The 17,750-nt window shown below is 38.6% G+C and overlaps 1 protein-coding gene across 1 annotated transcript in view; it reads right to left on the bottom strand.

Annotated features, from left to right (window-relative positions):
* The window catches only part of DCLK1 (doublecortin like kinase 1), a 240,614-nt gene that overhangs the window by 41,227 nt on the left and 181,637 nt on the right, over nt 1-17,750 (bottom strand). Inside the window, 3 exon segments of the mRNA XM_040569457.1 lie at nt 461-518; nt 5,622-5,730; nt 7,073-7,157. Of these exon segments, the coding sequence (XP_040425391.1) occupies nt 461-518; nt 5,622-5,730; nt 7,073-7,157 (252 nt within the window).

Genomic DNA, 17,750 nt, shown 5'->3' with positions numbered 1-17,750 from the left:
GGGACGGGTTGCCCAGGGAGGTGGTGGAGTCACCGTCCCTGGGGTATTCAAGGAAAGGTTGGACGTGGTGCTTAGGGACATGGGTTAGTGGGTGACTTGGCAGTGCAATGTTAATGGTTGGACTAGACGATCTTAGAGGTCTTTTCCAACGTAAATGATTCTATGATAATTACAGACAAGGGGAGCGTGCATACCCACACACAACCAACCAAATGCAGAATCAACCCATGCATCTTGAAAGGCACTTTGTAGCCTTTTATCCTGATACTCCAAGAGTCTCAAGGGGACAGGCAAATGCTTCAGCCAAAAAGATTATAACACTTGCCAGGCAGAAGATATATAACAGCTTCCCAAATGGATCTCCCATAAAATGTTTCTTGAAAACAAACAAACAAACAAACAAACAAACAAAAACAAAAAAAAAAACACATTTTGCTCACATTTGAATTTTTGTACTTACTTTTCCTCTACATTTACTTTTTTTGATTATTTTCAGAGCATATTCTCTACCAGTTGACCTGAGGAAAGAAAAAATGTATGTTCAATTACATTGAATATTTTTTCTCAGTTGAGTTTTTATTTGTCATTTGAGCACATTATTAATGATTAGGTAAGAATTATGTTCTAGGCAGGAATTGTGTTCAAGTACTCATTTTGTCAAGAAATGTTTAGATTTATCTGAAATTGTAAACTTGAGCCAAATTTATTAAATATGTCTGCCTGAGATTTTTTTTTAAATACAGATAATTCAATGTTTTCGAAACAAAATCTTTTATTTATTTATTTATTTTATAGTGGTTTTTGATCTTTCTTCTGCAGTTTTATACAAAACCTGACACAGTATTTAGAGATCTTAATCTTCTTAAGAATGAAAATTTTGTTTTCCATAAAACAAAAAATGAGCTGTGGAAAATACCTATACATCTGCACACACACAACTGCTAAGACAAAAAAAGTCAGTTTTGGACACCCTGCAATAACGTTCTCCATATTCTGTAAATATATATCTAGAAGAATTAAATATGTTTTTATGGAATAGAGTATGAACGGTTCCGGAGACAGTAAGAAATCATAGAAAATTAATTCAGGTTCAGAACATTTCCTTTTGGGTGTTTTTGTTTTTTGGAAACCAGAAAATATTTATCAGTATTACATATATAGAGAGATTTATTATAGAATATTAAAATAGAAAACAAAATGTATAGACGAGTTCACAAGATCAACTTCCATTTCTTAATCAAATTATAAAATCAAAAGAAGGCTGCAAGGATGAAACCAAAAAGCCCTGGTCCCAAGTTCTTGTTTCACTATTAGGTTAAATGGAGAATGAGCAATATAGGAGAAAGCTCTTACTAAAAAGCTTTTGTCATGTAATAAAAATCTAAACAATTTACATACGGCTATTACATTGGCCTTAGGCATATATTTGGATTAAAAAAACTAACCCCAAGCATATTTATCAGGCAGTGTAGCAACTGGACAAGGGGTTTAAACCTGAAGAGGGGAGATTTACATTGGACATCAGGAAAAAATTCTTTACTGTGAGGGTGGTGAGGCATTGGAATGGGTTACCAAGAGAAGCTGTGGATGCCCCATTCCTGGAGGTGTTCAAGGCCAGGCTGGATGGGGCTTTGGGCAACCTGGTCTGGTGGGAGGTGTCCCTGCCCATGGCAGGGAGTTGGAACTGGGTGGTCTTCAAAGTCCCTTCTAACCCAAAGCATTCTGTGACTTCGTGATTTTTCATTCTTCATTCAGCAAAAAATAGTTAAATTGATCCATTAAATTGATATATAGGTTAAATGAAGAAATGAATACGCCTAGAGATGTGCACAGCTTGTCAAGTAGGACATGCAAAGTGAGTCCTAAGATGAAAGCACTGCATTACTAAAATGACTGGGCATTTTTATTGCCGTATTTATGCATACAGATATCTTCTGGCAATGATGTACCAGTAAGTATTAATTTAAGGGCCATGGGGACATTAGCAGAAAGAATAAAAAAACAAGCCTATTAATTCAGTTCAAGTTCACAGGTCAGCACGGAGCAAAGACAGACTGTATTAAGACATCAATTAAAAGACGATGCCAATGTTTATAGCTTAGAAAACATGGATGTTCAAGACTTAAGCAAAGAAAAATTTAAAACGTCTCCTATCTGTACTTCACTGCTAGAGGGCTTAATGCTACAGCCCCAGAAATGGGGCACACTCCACATGTTGAGGCTTGGTGGCTACAGACCCAACACAGTGAGAGGACAGGCAGAGCTATCAACACCAGGTTTTTGGGAATGAAAAGGGGAGGTAAGAGAAGGAATATTAGAAATTAAGATATCTGGAGTTCAAATTCAGACAAAATACACCCTCTTTCAGCAGGAGTGTCTTTCGAGCTCCTTGGTTGCCCTAGGAATGCTTCCTTTCTGTCATGAGAAAGGAAATTGATGGTTTTTGTTGGCCATGGGAGACTCCATGTACTTGAAAACACTAGGAAATATGAGCTAGTGAGGAAATGTCAGAATTTGGAAGTATCTGAAAGTTAAAAATGAACACATATGAAAACACCACAGTACAAATTGCGCATATGATGGAGCAGATACATAATGAGCAGATGACAACTCTGACTGCTCTTTGTTTTGGCAAAAAGAAATTAAAGTAAAGATATGCAAATCCTTTCCCCTAAAAAGCTGCAGAACCACAGGCTGTCAGCAGCCCAGGAACCTCTGTAAGTTACAGACTCGCCAAAAATATGCATGGCAGTGCCAGAAAGCCACAGCGAAATAGGCATATCACCTCTCACCTATCACTTAAACTGAACAATAAAAAGGTGCCACATGAAGTAGGAAACATTACCACGGGATTAAAGTCTGGAACCACAGCACTAGCACAGGGTACATCATCAGACCTCCAGCTCCTAACGGGGATCCTGGCCACACTCGCTGGCTGTCTTAACCTTTTGCAAAGTTCATCGTGATTTCCACTGTGCTTGAGTCAAAAATCTATCTTTATTACTTTGTGTGCACGTTATTTTGGTTTGTGTGTGTGTGCGCACCTTCACGAGTGCAAAGAATCCCTGAAATGGAATTTGGAAGTCCCCACATGAAAATTTTGAAGATTGTTTTTAGTTTCTATTTATACTGTTCATGGTCAGAGGAAAACGCCTGTGAATGCATTTGAAGTGTGGAGCTATGGAGAAGATATATCCATGTGATCAGTGAAGATGTATAACAAGACCCATTCCTACTTGCTTAACACCTCATGGTGCTATTCCTTTGAAGTCCCATGCACAGAGGAATTGTACATCAATAGCAAGTGGAAAAGTCCTCTGTCCCAGGTATCACCCCATCAATTCTGGCTCTGCTAATGATGGACGTATCAGACTTTGAAGTGAGGTGTTTTTTGCTTAGAAAGACTGTGAAGAATGTTTTTGAAGGTGTTTTACATGTACTGGCTTTAATTTATCTTCTGAGCCCTTAATTTCACCTTCCATGCTTGTGATGGCAAAAGTATCCCGCTTTAGAAACGGAAACTAACAGAAATAATTCTATTTTGTTTTAATGTTCAAGCTTTCTCAATGTAGTAACTCTCCAATATACAAGGGATCTGCAGTATGGTATGGGTCAGAAACCATAAGAGTATTTATTTGGGAATATCTGAATTATAATGCTAGCTTAGTGTATGTTCACTAGATATGTCATGGTACTAGATACTTCAGGGACTGGGAGGATGCACAAGAGGGCAGGAAACAGTTTTCATTTAAGCTCCCTAGGATATGATAATCAGTATTATTTTTAGGCGTGGTGGGACCTACATTTAATATTGTTCATGTCTTTTCTCTCAACTTGAGAAATGGTGGTAATGCACACTGGCCCATTCAAACTAGCTCTCAGCACAGCCAACATTTTCCTCTGAATGACAGTGTACCGAAACTACGAACTATTATTCCGCCATGTAATCCTGTTTTTCAGTCAGTACCCACTTCACTTTCCGCTTGCCTTTTTCTCTTTTGTAGTGATACGTTTTCACCCATGCTTTTCATCAGTTTCCCCCTCTCCCATAGGGTGGTACCATGCTTTCTTACTTTCATATTGTTGTGCTTTACTTCCCTTAGGCTTCCATATTCTCCAGTCCAGCATTCAGACCCAGGAGTTTGATCTGAACAGCTACTGCCCTCTGCACGACCAGCTCCACCACGAACTCACTCTGGAAGAGCTCGGAAAGCCTCACAACAGCGTGGGCCAAGTCCCACAAGCACGCTGTCAGCCGATACAAAATTCACTCTTCCTCTTCCCCTTCCCCAGCAGCTGCCTTAATGGTCTCCAACTTGCCAGACACTTCAGATCCAAAGTGGGACCTGTCTTTTTCCAAGGAGACTCAAGTTTAAAACCAGCCAAGCTAATTTATCATCATCTGCCATGAGATCTATTCTTGACTTAGTCTCTAGGATTAAAATCACATTCTTACAGGCTGAAGAGCAAAAGTATTTTTTCGTTGAACCCAAAGTGAGGCTACAGTCTTCTGTAAGCCTAGGATATGATAATAGTGAAAATAAAAATTCATTCATGGAATTTCATTATCAGATTTTGACATCTCCATTGTTTTTTCTTTGGACATCAACAGCTCTGGCGTTGTCGGGTTTTTTTTTGTTGTTGTTTGTTTGTTTTTTGCCTTTTCTGCACTGCTACCATCTAACATAAACAATCTTAAAATCTTTTCACATACAAGTATCTTGTGAATTTTTTACCCCATATTCTCTGATTTTTTTAACAATGCCACCAAGAAACACCTGTAGTTCTACTCAGCATTTCTGTCTTTTGTTCTCTTCTTTTTACACTCTAAATGCTGGGTTCAGCCCATTCCAACACAGTGGGCAAGACTCATCTGACCAAATACAAATTTAGTAACTGACATCTGAGCCGGTCAACCTGGACACTTTCAGCGACACAGACATGAAGGTGACTTGTGACTTTCTAACCTAGAGTGGACGTCTAAAATTAGTCAAACAGTTTGCTTCAAGAGCGACTGTTCTCTCCTTTTGCCTGTAAAGGGCACTGAGGAAGTAAGACGTTGATGTCTACAGTGCAGACTTGTAAAGTTAGATGGAGCTCATGCAATGGTACAAAGCAAGCAAGCAGGAGACAGATGCAGATTTTATTAAAGATAAACATGGAAGAGGTACTCCACAGTGTCAGATGGAAGAATAGATGGATCTGAAGCCAGCTTTTTGTGCTTTCCATAATCACTATGCCACACCAAAACTTCCGGAAATCTTTACGGAATGCTCCTAGATGTAAAATAATTAACTGGTGCAATGCAAAGGTCAAGTTGCAAGAACACACTGCAAGAAAAGATGTTATTTCAGTGCAAGAGGAAAGATATAAGAACTGGTAAAATCTGCTCTGTGCAGCAGAAAAAAACACAAACCCCACAAAGAATTAAAGTCATAGATTGTCCCTTGGACTTTGGATGTGCTCTCTTTTCACATGAAGAGCGTTAGTCTAGTTTTCCATCTGGCATTGAGACATTACCTTATTCCATACGTCCTATATTCTACAAATAAAGATACGATCTAGAAAAAGCATGGCATTAATGATTGCTGTTACAGTAATAAGCAAATTATCCTTCTCACCTTTCTATACACTCCTTCACAATAGCAAAATTTCCATCTCCTATAGTCCTTCCAACTTTATATCGCTCTGCTATCGATGCTGGAACCTGGAAACCTTCCTCCAACACTTCTGAAAGAATCATTAGTACATTTTATTGTTAGTGAAGGAAACACAGATGTTGCACATAACATGCATTTTAAGTCTATGGTTTAGGAGCCTGGAAACCATTCAGAGTCAGTATCTCACTTACTGTACAGTGAAACCATGCTGCTGACATTGTATATACTCAACAGGTTTCACACAGATACAATAATGAAAAATAAGACTTCTGGGGGCTCAAACATACCACCATTCGAGTGTTACATAGTTTACCATTCCCATTGCAATATGCCCCCAGGACAAAACCAAAATTGTATTTTTTAATTATGAAAAGGCCTCTGTGAACTGCACAAGCGCAGACCAGCCTCCAAAAAGGGTTGGAACTCCTTGACACAGCATGATTAAATATATGTACCAAAGAAGTCCAACACTCAAGCACTTATTTTATTACATCCTGTAAACTGAGACATCCATAAAACTCCTCATGTGCTAAGTGCTAGTTCTCCCCCTCCCCCAATATTAAATATTTAGTTTTTAAACAAATGTTCTCAATAATACTACCTCACATGCAACCTGGGCACCAGATGTTTAGGTAAAATTGCATTACACAGTGTCTAAGCATAAGAAAAGTTTGTAGTTTCATGTGTTTTAGTGCTCATTCATGTACCATTATTTTTAAATGTATCTGAAATAGCATGTTACAAATACCTAACATGCCTCCAAAAGCCAACTGTAAACTGCGGCTGATACAAGCTACTATACAAATATTGTAACGGAAAATGCACCTCAGAAATTTGCACTAAGACAATGCCTTCTAACTGTATCGTATCTTTACCCGTCCTTTGTTCCAGTTTAGTATTAAAAGTGAATGTTATGACACATAGGGGCTGGGGTCTGCCTGAATCCGTAGGCAGCACGAGGAGTTACTATCAGACAAGGCCATATACACACACTTACATGTATGTGCGTGTGAACTGGCAGTGTTAGAGCAGACATTATCTCTCAGCCAACTCGCTCAAAGTCTTACTATGTGGTCAGTCTAGTTATCGCTCAGCAAAGACCCAAGACTGCTGCATGCTCTTTGGTATCATGACAGATGAGACAAAACATTGGTGAAATAACCCAGCCAGCACTGGGTCACCTGTACAACTAGAGCATCCTGCAACAGAGACGCCTCGGAACAGGGATGTCCAGATCAGATGTGATCCGGAGTGAACCTGAGCTGCTCTGCCAAGGCTGCTGAGCCTCCAAGCCAAGAGTCATCCAGCCTGCACCGCTCCCACTTTCTCTGGCAGGAAGAATGACTCATTTCCTACACAGCTGCTGTTATCACTACATCGACTGCTTTGAAATGTCAGCCTTCGAACGTTACCTTCTGCAGGTCCATCATTTTCATCCATAGAGCTGCAAACTTTGGTGGATGCTAATGAGGTAGAGGAGCCACTGTGTTGGGAGCTCTGGAAATGGAGAGACACAAACGAAAACAGATGATTTTTAAGGAGCACAAGTACCCACAGCATGTCCCAGAGAGGCTTCAGTGTTCCCTGTGCAAAGTATCAATTTACTTTTGTGGAGGGATATGCAGATGTTTGTGAACAGTTCAATTATTCCACCGAAGTCACACTTTCAGTACTCCATTTAAACGTGGGTATGTGCAATTCATTATATGCAGCGATGCTTTTATGTGTGGTCCATTCGTTCTCCCTATTCCACACATACTCTGGCAGAGAAAACCGAGGAGCTATATGCCCTCTACAGGCAGGAAGCTGTTCCCTCAGCAGCATCATTAACCTAGCAGGCACTTAGAGCACAAACATCTGTTTTGACTGAAGTTGGTTTTGTTTTGGGCGCAATTCCTCACTTCTGAAAATGCCCCTCTGGTGAAAACCTCCCCAGCTGTGCTCTAGAAAGGAGAAATCGTTATGAAAATGTAGAGTTAAAATAAATGTCAGGGTGAATATTTTATTATTATATTATTATTATTATTATTATTATTATTATTTTGAAATAAAGTGAGCAGATCTAGCCCACTTGAGGCATGGGTCTGTACCTTGGTTTTAAGCCCTTGTACATCAAGTATTTATGTTTGCCTACACAACTCACAGGGGGAGGAAGGTACCTGCATAGCCTCCAGAGGGAAACCCCTGGCCTCCCAGCTTGGATGCTGAAAATACATCAGGCAGGATCTCACTAGGGAAACCTATCTCTGTCTATCAGTTACGTATAAAATCCAGATATGTACTTCAGGAAGACTGCTTCATCACAAATCTAGATGGATGAAACAACACAGACACACGAGATGGGCTGGATTTCATTCAAAAATTTTATCCTGTGCTGCATAACAATCATACAAATATATCTTCAGGATTCTCCCATGTTCAGCAGAAACCAGAGGAAGCTACAAATGTAACCACGGTCCCTTAAACTCTGAGAAAAAATGAGAGTTTCTTCAGGTACTCACACTGCAATGTGAGTTAGAAGTATTCAGAGGATTTCCAACACTAAAACTCTCTCGGGTTCACATAGTTTGCATGCTGAAAGGTTACAAAGCACTGCACTATTCAGTCACCTCCTGTCTATATATTATATAAATCATAGGCTGTGACACATGTAAGTAACACTGTGGATCGGTTCCTTGTCTGTGTTTGCAAGGTATCTGGATGCCCATCAGGGTGTCAATGCACTTTATAAAGGCAGCAGACCTTCTGCAGGACCACCTCATCTGCTGTGGTGCGGCAGACAACTGCAGCACAAACAACCAACAAGGCAGTAGCCGCAAATTGTGCAGAGCATGGAGCCAGGGCGAATGCAGTTAGCAGAGTTAAAAGCTGGCCAGTGTGCTGAGTTCATTTGAAAAGACGAATTTCTAATTTCTCCCACAATAGATTAAGGTCAGATGATTGAGACAAAGGCTGAACTCAGCCTGCTTTTCACTAAATAATCTGGAGAGCCTGCACACAGCCCATCTACAAGGAGATTCTTGGCCTGTTTTCGTCTTTTAATCAAGCCCAGCCCAGCTCATTCTTTTCTTCCATCCAAGCATTTCTTCTGAGCTTTGAGCAGAATTAAAAATTCCATTAATCAATTTTTGGACTACTTTTGCTGCCTTGACAACAGAAGTGAGCACTGACTGATTTTATGCATTTCGCTAAGACACAGCAGCCTCTTTTCACAATGAGGACATGTTTATGTATGTGTTATTCCCGTGCTAAATTCTGCTACACATCTCAGGAAAAACTTACCTCAGGTTCATTTTTGAATAAATGAGCAGAGGAGGGGATCAAGGTACCAGGAAAATGCTATGAACTCTCAGAGCTGGAGAAGTCACTCTCAAACTCGCTACTTTTACATGCATATAATGACAGAGAATTGTTTCCCCTACACTCCTGATTGTAAAATTAGCAGGAAAAAACACAACCATAACGTTTTCTCTGCTCATTCTGCTGTGTTTGTTTGTTTTCCTAGACTAGGCATGCAATTTCTTGTTTTTCCACTCCACAGCATTTTCCTAAAGGAATTGCGATGTTTAGTATTTTTATATATTCAATTATTAAATAAATGTTTACATTTAAAGGTTAGTGCCAGATTTTCAACAGGTTATCAAACAACTTCTATATTCAGTTTTCGCATTTTAAACGGTGAGATTACACTTTTTGGCAGATGTTAGGTCGAGCACTGCTGGCTGCACCCCTCTGCTGCTTCCTCTGGCAGTTCGACGGCCTCCTCACAGAGTCTTGCACTCCTTGTTCTGATCTGTGAGCATGGGAGATGTTGAAACCAGACCTAGCTCGGTGGCCACAGCTTCACAGAATGGGTGCTAGAGAGAGTCAGATTTCTATCTGGGAACCTAATTTCTCGAAGATCCTCAAGCTCTGGTTGAGCTGAGAACTGCAACTGCTCGGTCCTTCCGAAATGAGACTCCTTTTAGGCCCTGTTTCGGCACAGCACTTCAGCAAGTGCTGAGCTTTAAACAAAGAAAATGGACATTTTATTACCTTTGCTGAACCCCTCCTATTAAAACAACAGATTAAAAACCATCAGGAACCGTAGGTTTGCTCACAGACCTTCCACAATTAAGGAGACGTTGCAAGGTAAACATGACACACAAGTATTTTAGTCTTTATTCAGCCCCCTGGAACAACATGCAGGCACTTATTTATTTATCTTTACTTAAGCTAGAAGGACATTGTGTTTATTTAGACTTTAATTAGCTCATTGTTCTCAAGCTGAAAGCCCTCCGGGTCCAGCAATCCTTGTGGGTCTTGGTGTTCCTTCCAGTTGGCTTGCCAATCGTGAGGCAGTCTGTCGTGCACGCTGTTGTTCTCCCAGCTGCGGACCCCATTAGGGATATTACAGATGGGAGGGAAAAAACAAACTCTAAGCAAGAGTACTCTTCAACACACAGACCTTAATGCAATTAGCTGTTTTAATTTTAAGAGATGCTGAGGTGCTTGAAATGTCATCGCTTTGACACAGATTTAAAGGGGTCCCGTTGCACAGGTTGCCAGCACATGGTCATTTTTGGCACACCTCCATAAAAGCGATGGCATAAAAAAATCAGGTCTTTGGTGTAAGGACTTCAGATCCTATTCAGTTTTATATAACAGATGGCCAACACACCACACATCTCATTGATGTGAATGGAAACATTAGTGCTCTAGAGTTTCATCCGTGTCTCACTGGGAGATTTATTTAGCAACTGTTTTGTGAATAGCTTGTATCTCAGTGGAAATTGTGCTAAATCCACGAAAAATTGCAGTAAAATAAATATTATTGCAATTTCTCTCTCCCCATACTCACCTTTGTCCTAAATTAATCTTAAAACCACACTTCAACTCAACAGCGGGAGTAATCCTTGTGGACTATCAGTATCAGCAATTATGAAAGGAAACTTAAACAAGTATGCCCAAGGAAGTTTGATTATGCAACTCAGATTCCTGAATCTTAAAAACCGAACACTGCATTATATTTTCCAAACCTCTCAAAACCTTTATTAGCACATATGGAGCCTACAAGCTCTCTCAACAATAGATTCCTTTGTATTTTCACGGCATGAAGGAAGCATCTGGATGAAATGTGAGTAACAGAAAGGCACACAGGTGTAAAGCTAAGCTTGGAACTCATGCAGAGTTATAGTCGCTTAGAAATGGCATTAATGAAGCAAAGGTTAAAATTAGTAAACAAATTGTAAATGCAGGAATGAGGCCCAGGACAAAGGAATTATTAATGTTTTTAAGTGATGCCTCTTAAGGTTTTCCCTATTCCCAAGAATTCTACATAATTCCTGGGAAGAGAAAAAGCTACGTGTGTCAGTAGTATGTTTAAGATAAAGTTCAAATCAGCAAGGGGAAATAGGATTAAAGACAAAACAAACAGCTTGGCTCTTATGGAGTCCATGCTATCGTTCACTTTGGTTATAAATAACCTTTGCAAGGTAGCTGTCGTGAATTCCTGACATAGCCAGCTCCACAGCCTAAAGATCTTCATGGTTAATGGTAAATAAAGACAACACTACAGTGCAGCTAGGACTCTGAAGGACTCACCAAATTCTTGTAATATGTAGCAGTGTTAAGCGGAGGACAGCTGGTTTAAAATGATAAAATAAATATATTTGGATGCAACTTTTAGAGGACAAACTAAGTTTTCTTTACTATTCAATTTAGAGAGAAACAAAGGGTTACACTGAAACTCCAGCTCCCAACTCTATTCAGAGAAAAATGTTTTTGATTTTCCTTTGTTTAATCACTTGCATTTTTGGCCCAGCCAGCTGAGGGGAAAAAAAGTTTTCATGTAAACAGTACAGGGCTGGCAAAAAATTACTTCATGAAGAAACATCAAATCCTCAGTCTTCTTGCTGAAAGAATGGAAGCCAGTGGAATTCCATGTACAGAAAGAGAAATGATGCAACTGTTTTATTTGCAAAGTCGGACACTGCACTGAACTGACACGTAAGATCCACATTTATTTATAAATTGCTTCATTTGGAAAGGAGTAATAAAAAATGTATGTAAATCTGCTACTTTTCCTGTTCTACACCCTGCACTATACTGTTAAACAAGTGACTTAAAAGAGAACCTACATCAGGAAATATGTGTTGTTTTTTTTTTTTTTTTTCATTTATGCAATTTAGGATTTATGCAGCTTGGAAGAAGAGGTAAATTCAAACAGCAAAAGCAACAATCCAGCATGTGTCATGAACTTATTTTCCTTTTTGAGGGACAGAGGGACAAACAGGCGAGTTTGCAAGAAAACGGAGCTGGCAGACTGAAGTTAAACTTCCAAGCTGAAGCACTTGGTTCTGTTAGGCTCCTTTTATTAAGCTAGAGCATCGAGCTGCTCATATGCTTATATAGTTGATTTGAGTAACAAGGCAATTCTGAAAGACCCACAGAGTTCTCTATATGGTATTTAACAGCAAACTTAAATCTAACCCCCGCTAGTTCCTAACAGCTGCTTCCAAAGCTGAGCCATAATTCAGACTGGAGGCTCACTCAACCTTTGGCATCCTTGAGAAAAGATTGATGATCTAAAAAAAAAATGGATGTATCATATTCATGGTATCGGAAGTTGACCTAGCATTACTGTATCTATATCGTGGTTAACATAAAAAGTTACATGTGCAGCAGTGCAATGTGAAGGTTTCTTTTTTCCTTTTCTAAAGCCGTACACAGATAAAATTTTCCACTCGACTACAACATAAAAATTCAAAGGCAGTCAAAGGAGGTTCTGATTTCTTCCACCTAAATAAGGACAGAGCACAATCACCACTTTTATTTTGCAACTATTTTGAAAGCTCTCCTGATATTTTTAACTGTTACTTGGTAGACAGAAACCTAACTTACTGTGCTTCCAGTATTCCTCCGTTCTGTAATGCAGTTTCCTTTCTGTGTCCGTATGACTTTTTCAGGCAGAGCTATTTACCAGTAAGCAAGAGGGTTTCAAAAGTGGAATTTTTATGAGGGCCACAGATCTCTCTAGGAGAGTGTCTGAGTGTCACCTGAAGCATCAGACTGGCGGAAGGATATATATTTTTATATATATACACATATATAGAAGAGTAGAAAGCTGTATCAAGAAAACAAGGTACATACTTTAAAACACGGTGGGTATGTTTCAGTACTCTTAGCTTTTTACAGGCATGTTTTCCTAATACGTGACATGAGAAGAGTGCTGCTACAGCTCAATTGTCAGCAGGGGCTCGTACCTTTCTGTGGATGCAGCACGCTCATTTCCCACTTCGTACTTAAATCTACCCCGTCACGTGCACACTTCTTACCCATAAGCAGTTTGAGGCAGGTATACTCACTGTCTCCATAAATCCCATTAAAAAACAAATTCTTCCTTGAAGGATCCTTTACATCTAAATACCACGGCCCGGAGTTTATTATTCAAAAAAGCATTGAAGGCATCCACTAGTTAAAGGAACCCACTGGGATGCATGAATCCCATATGCTTAGACCAAATGAACTGTCAGATAGACAATACTGATCCAAAATGAACAAGCAATACCGACTGCAAGTATTTTTTTAAAGCCTGTTAATCACGTTTCCAAAATAAACTCACCGAACAGTGTGTATTTTTTAAATATATTTATTACATCGCTTACAATAATCTACAGTAATGTTAAATCTAGCGAAACAACAAATTGCAACCAGGATGACATGGTCAAATATGAAACACAAGTACAACACAGTGTGATGAAACAATGGCACAAAAATGAAGGTGATTTTCTTCAGCTGATTATATTAAATAAAACATTCATCGGCATTTATTTTTGCAAGTTTAACATATTTTTTTGCTGATAAATCAACAGCTATCTTTTGGTTTCCTGCATCACATTAATACAAAAACGGTATATTTTAAAAAGCAAATATCCAAGCACTTTTCTTTAAAAAAAATAATTGTAAGCATAACTTTGTAAAATCTTAAAACTTATGTTGGAAATGTGCCAATATTTACAAGATCATAGTGCAACTAACAAAAAGAAGAGGTCTTAGCACAAACATTGGTAGCTCCTCTTTCACTACAGCTCAAACTCCAAAACACTGTATCGCAGGGCAAACCACAAACTAATTACCTCATGTAACATCAGACAACAAGCACACGCTGAATACAGTATATCTTTTGTCATACTTCACTGCTGAGGGTTAATTTAAGCAAATTCTAATATAATCAACATGCACAAACACGGACACTAAAATGCATACAAGTACGTATGCAGGCTCTGTGTGTGTTTTTAACCCTTCTATTAAATTGTGCGTACAGAACACATGTATCTACATATCCATTGACTTCGGTGGGGAGTTAGGGCACCCAGCCGCCCCGAAAAATCAGGTGCACAGTGAAAAGAGGCAAAACAAGCCAGTCAAAAGGTGTTACTACAGCAAGCACAGCTCGGAGTAACACTGCCTTGTGAACAGAGGGATTTGCTTATGAGGCATTACACCTCTTTCAAAAGAGTGCAACCATCACTTGCTTCCTGTTACCTGCATGTAAAGCTACTGCTGCCTGAGTAACATAAGTTTGTTTTCCTCTTGATAACTCACAAGATCTCGTGCTATCACTAACAGATGAACTGAAAGTGAAGATTAAATTAAGAGCAATCTTGTATTAGGCTGTATACGAGAAAAAGCATAGATGACATTAATCTCAGTATTCATCAAGTGACAAGGTAATTTAGCACCGTAAAGATTTTTCGTTTATTTTTCTACTATTTTTGACAAAACAGGCAACCTGGGTTGATCAGAGGTTCTTTTCTATATTACTGTTAATTAGTTTTAACTTTTAGAGTTGGAGAACATTTTCTGTAACATACCACGCTACAGAAAGTTCAAAATGCAGTGCGAAATACACAACTGTAAAACTAAACATTACTGTTTATTTGAATTGTTAAGTCAAACAATCTCAAACCCATGTGTTCTTCAAGACTGTTTAACATTATGTATCCCTTCTTATAATGCACATTTATATTCACAGTATTAATGCCCCAGAATTTTTATTTTACAGCCTATGGAAATGGCTTGAAGGGAAAGCTAACCAAATGTAATGTGCTGTCCCTGAATTATTTTAAAAATTGAAAAACAATTTTCACAAAGGATTGTGAATGTTAACAATTTTATTGATATCAACAACAAGAACCAACTTCTAACATTGCATGACTTAACAATTACACTGCAGAGCGGTGCAGTTGATGAGGAGATACAGGTCTGACCATGTCAAAATAACCATGTCAAAATAATAACCATTTCAGCTTTATGGTTAATGTTTTGTCAGTATATATATACTTTGTGCATAAGGTCCTATCCTTCCCACCTTGAAGTCAATCATGGTTTTGCCACCAACCTAAAACGGAGCAGAACTAAGCCCTCGTTTGTACGTGAGATCTCTTAAAATTGTGTAGGATTCCTAAGGGGAACTGCAGCAGGGAGAGATCGGTACAGCTCCATCAGCTTGAACAGAGCTGAAGCGAATCCACAAGATGAACAACTTCCCATCATATATTTTCCCCACATACTCATTTAAAGAAGCCACATATGACTTAACTGTGCATGGATTTCGTAGCCATTAATGTATGTATTTGTGTGTGCGTGCGTGCACAAATGTACACATACACACATTCTGTGCTTCACATGTGAACTGTTTGTTGCAGAAAAGAAAAAAAAGAGATTAAAAATAATCCAGAAAGTTGCAGAAAGCATTAGGGAAATAAACACATATTCAAAAAGCTCAAAGGGGAGCAAAGCATTCACGATCTATACGAAACTCTTTAGCTACATCATAATCACCTGACAGTAGGCACAAATAATGCAGCAACAGAGAACTATGAGAGGTTCAAACACTATAAAGTTACTTGAGCTATTCTGTTATTTAATGAAGCTGATGAAATCTAGGGACAAACTAAAACCCGTGCTGTTGTGAGTAGAACTACAAGCATCATGAAACACAATTTCAGTTTCACCAATAACCTGAAACCTTCTGGTCTTGCTCAAAAGAAACATTTCATTTCTGCTCATGTATAATGGGAATTACATTCCACACAAAAGGGATCTCAAAGTCTATAAACAGTGTACCTTTTCAATCTCTAAGGGACTTTCATTCCTTAAATGAAATATTAATGATACATATTGCCCCTGAATTGCCCCTTAATACAAGTCATATGTTGAAATGATTAAATGTTATAGGCTAGCATATTCTTTGCAACAGCGTTGATGGAAAACTCGCTATGATAACAATTACTGATTTTTCCATTTTTCTTTTCCACAGCTAGGCAAAGCCACACCATGCCTGTTTGCTGGCAAGCTGGGCTCTCTGTGCAGAGCAAACATTCTTAATAAACTGCCTTAAGCAGCAGTAGTCTATAAAGAAGAGGGGAGGAAAAATAAAATTCCTGGAATTTATTTTCTTTACACGAAAAAGCAATTTGCAAAAAGTCAGTACGTGTTTTGTTCAGTCTGGTGGAGTTCTCTGAATTTTTGGAAGCTGATCCCAATGCACCTTAACGTAATACAGGCTTCTTGGGATTAAGTAATACATTTTACTAAGACATTCCCTCCTAACAGGCAAAAATGCAAGTAACTTCACAGCTGTGCACTTTTTCAGTAGAACAGGACAGCCCTGTGATCGGAGTATGTGAGGGGGACTGCTCCTATTGCTGGAAGCAGTTTTAAATCTGAAGTCTGAAGCAGGAATGCAAAACATGCATTTCAAACTGAAATGACCTAACTGCTTCAGCAAACCTGCCAGATGAATGACTTTCCCTCCAGGTGATACTGGAACCAAGTATGGAAAACAGAGAAGGTAAGTTTTGTATTCTGCTGCCCATTTATTCGTTTTTGTAAATATCCTCCATAAAGAAAACAATAATGATACAGTGAAGCCTTTATGTCACATGCCAACACTTTTCAGCTGCTGAATTTTATTATGGACAAATAAGTGTAAAGAAATTATTTCACTGTATTTAAAAGTTGGCATGTGGCAGCTAAACATTTTATTCTATTAAGTAAATTTGCCTGCTTTCAAAATATATTAAATCATCACTAAGTAGATCAAAAATATAATCTCTATAGATTTTTGCTGAGGATCAGAATCACACTAATTTCTAATTCTTAAACGATTAGTATTTAAGATACTAAAAAGAAGTGTATGAAACAGGAACAGTGTGTCATCACTACACTATGGGCTTAAATACAACAGATAAATATTAGAGGAATATGCAACATACAATAGGAAATATTGCTATTATGTAAATTAATGTAGTCAACTAAAATTATCACAATAAAGCAGCAGAAAACAAATAACATTAGTAGATATTTGTTAAGCAACAGGTTATAATGCATGACCTACTTTAACACTAAAGGAGTTTTGCATATTCATGCTGTACAAACGACCACCTCTAGAAATTATGAAAGCAGAGAAATTAGGTCAGTAGGAGGATGATTTACAACACTGCCATTTCTGTGTGCTTTCATTTTAAAACGGCATCAACTGCCTTATTACAGCAAGTCAACAAAAAAATGTTCATGTCCTTAACACAAGTGAAACTAACCACAGGTTTCTCAGGCAAAATGTGTTTTACCAAAAGGTGTCAACATACGTGTGTCAGATTACAGTGGTAGCCAGCAGGCCCACCTATTTCCTCTTTTAGAAATGCATCCGTATTTACTTGCAACACGAGGATGATCAGTATTTACAGCTCTTGCAAGGTAAAACGTTCATGTTGCCTGTGACCACTCATCTGTTTACACTCACCAAAATAGAAAGAGAACTTTAACTTTGCTTTGAAAGCATTTACTTTCTGTTCTGCGACCACACAAGATTTCTTCTTTTTCCTTTCACTTAGTTAAAAAGACTAAACTCTGAAAGGAACGAGAGTGCTCCAAATGTTTGTGTTGGGTTCAGACAGCGTGGTACAAGCAGTTTAATATGGCAGGCTTTTTCTTTCCTGCATTTTACCTATTCATTGGTAAGAGCAAAGCATTCATTAACTGTTCGTATCAAAATGAATAAAGATACCTATGTTAAAAACAGAACATATAATCAGTACCTCTGAT

The sequence above is a fragment of the Cygnus olor genome, chromosome 1 (assembly GCF_009769625.2).
Source record: "Cygnus olor isolate bCygOlo1 chromosome 1, bCygOlo1.pri.v2, whole genome shotgun sequence".
In the NCBI taxonomy this organism is placed as follows: Eukaryota; Metazoa; Chordata; class Aves; order Anseriformes; family Anatidae; genus Cygnus; species Cygnus olor.
Note: the sequence above shows the minus strand (reverse complement) of the source record. Positions and strands in the feature narration are given on the sequence as shown.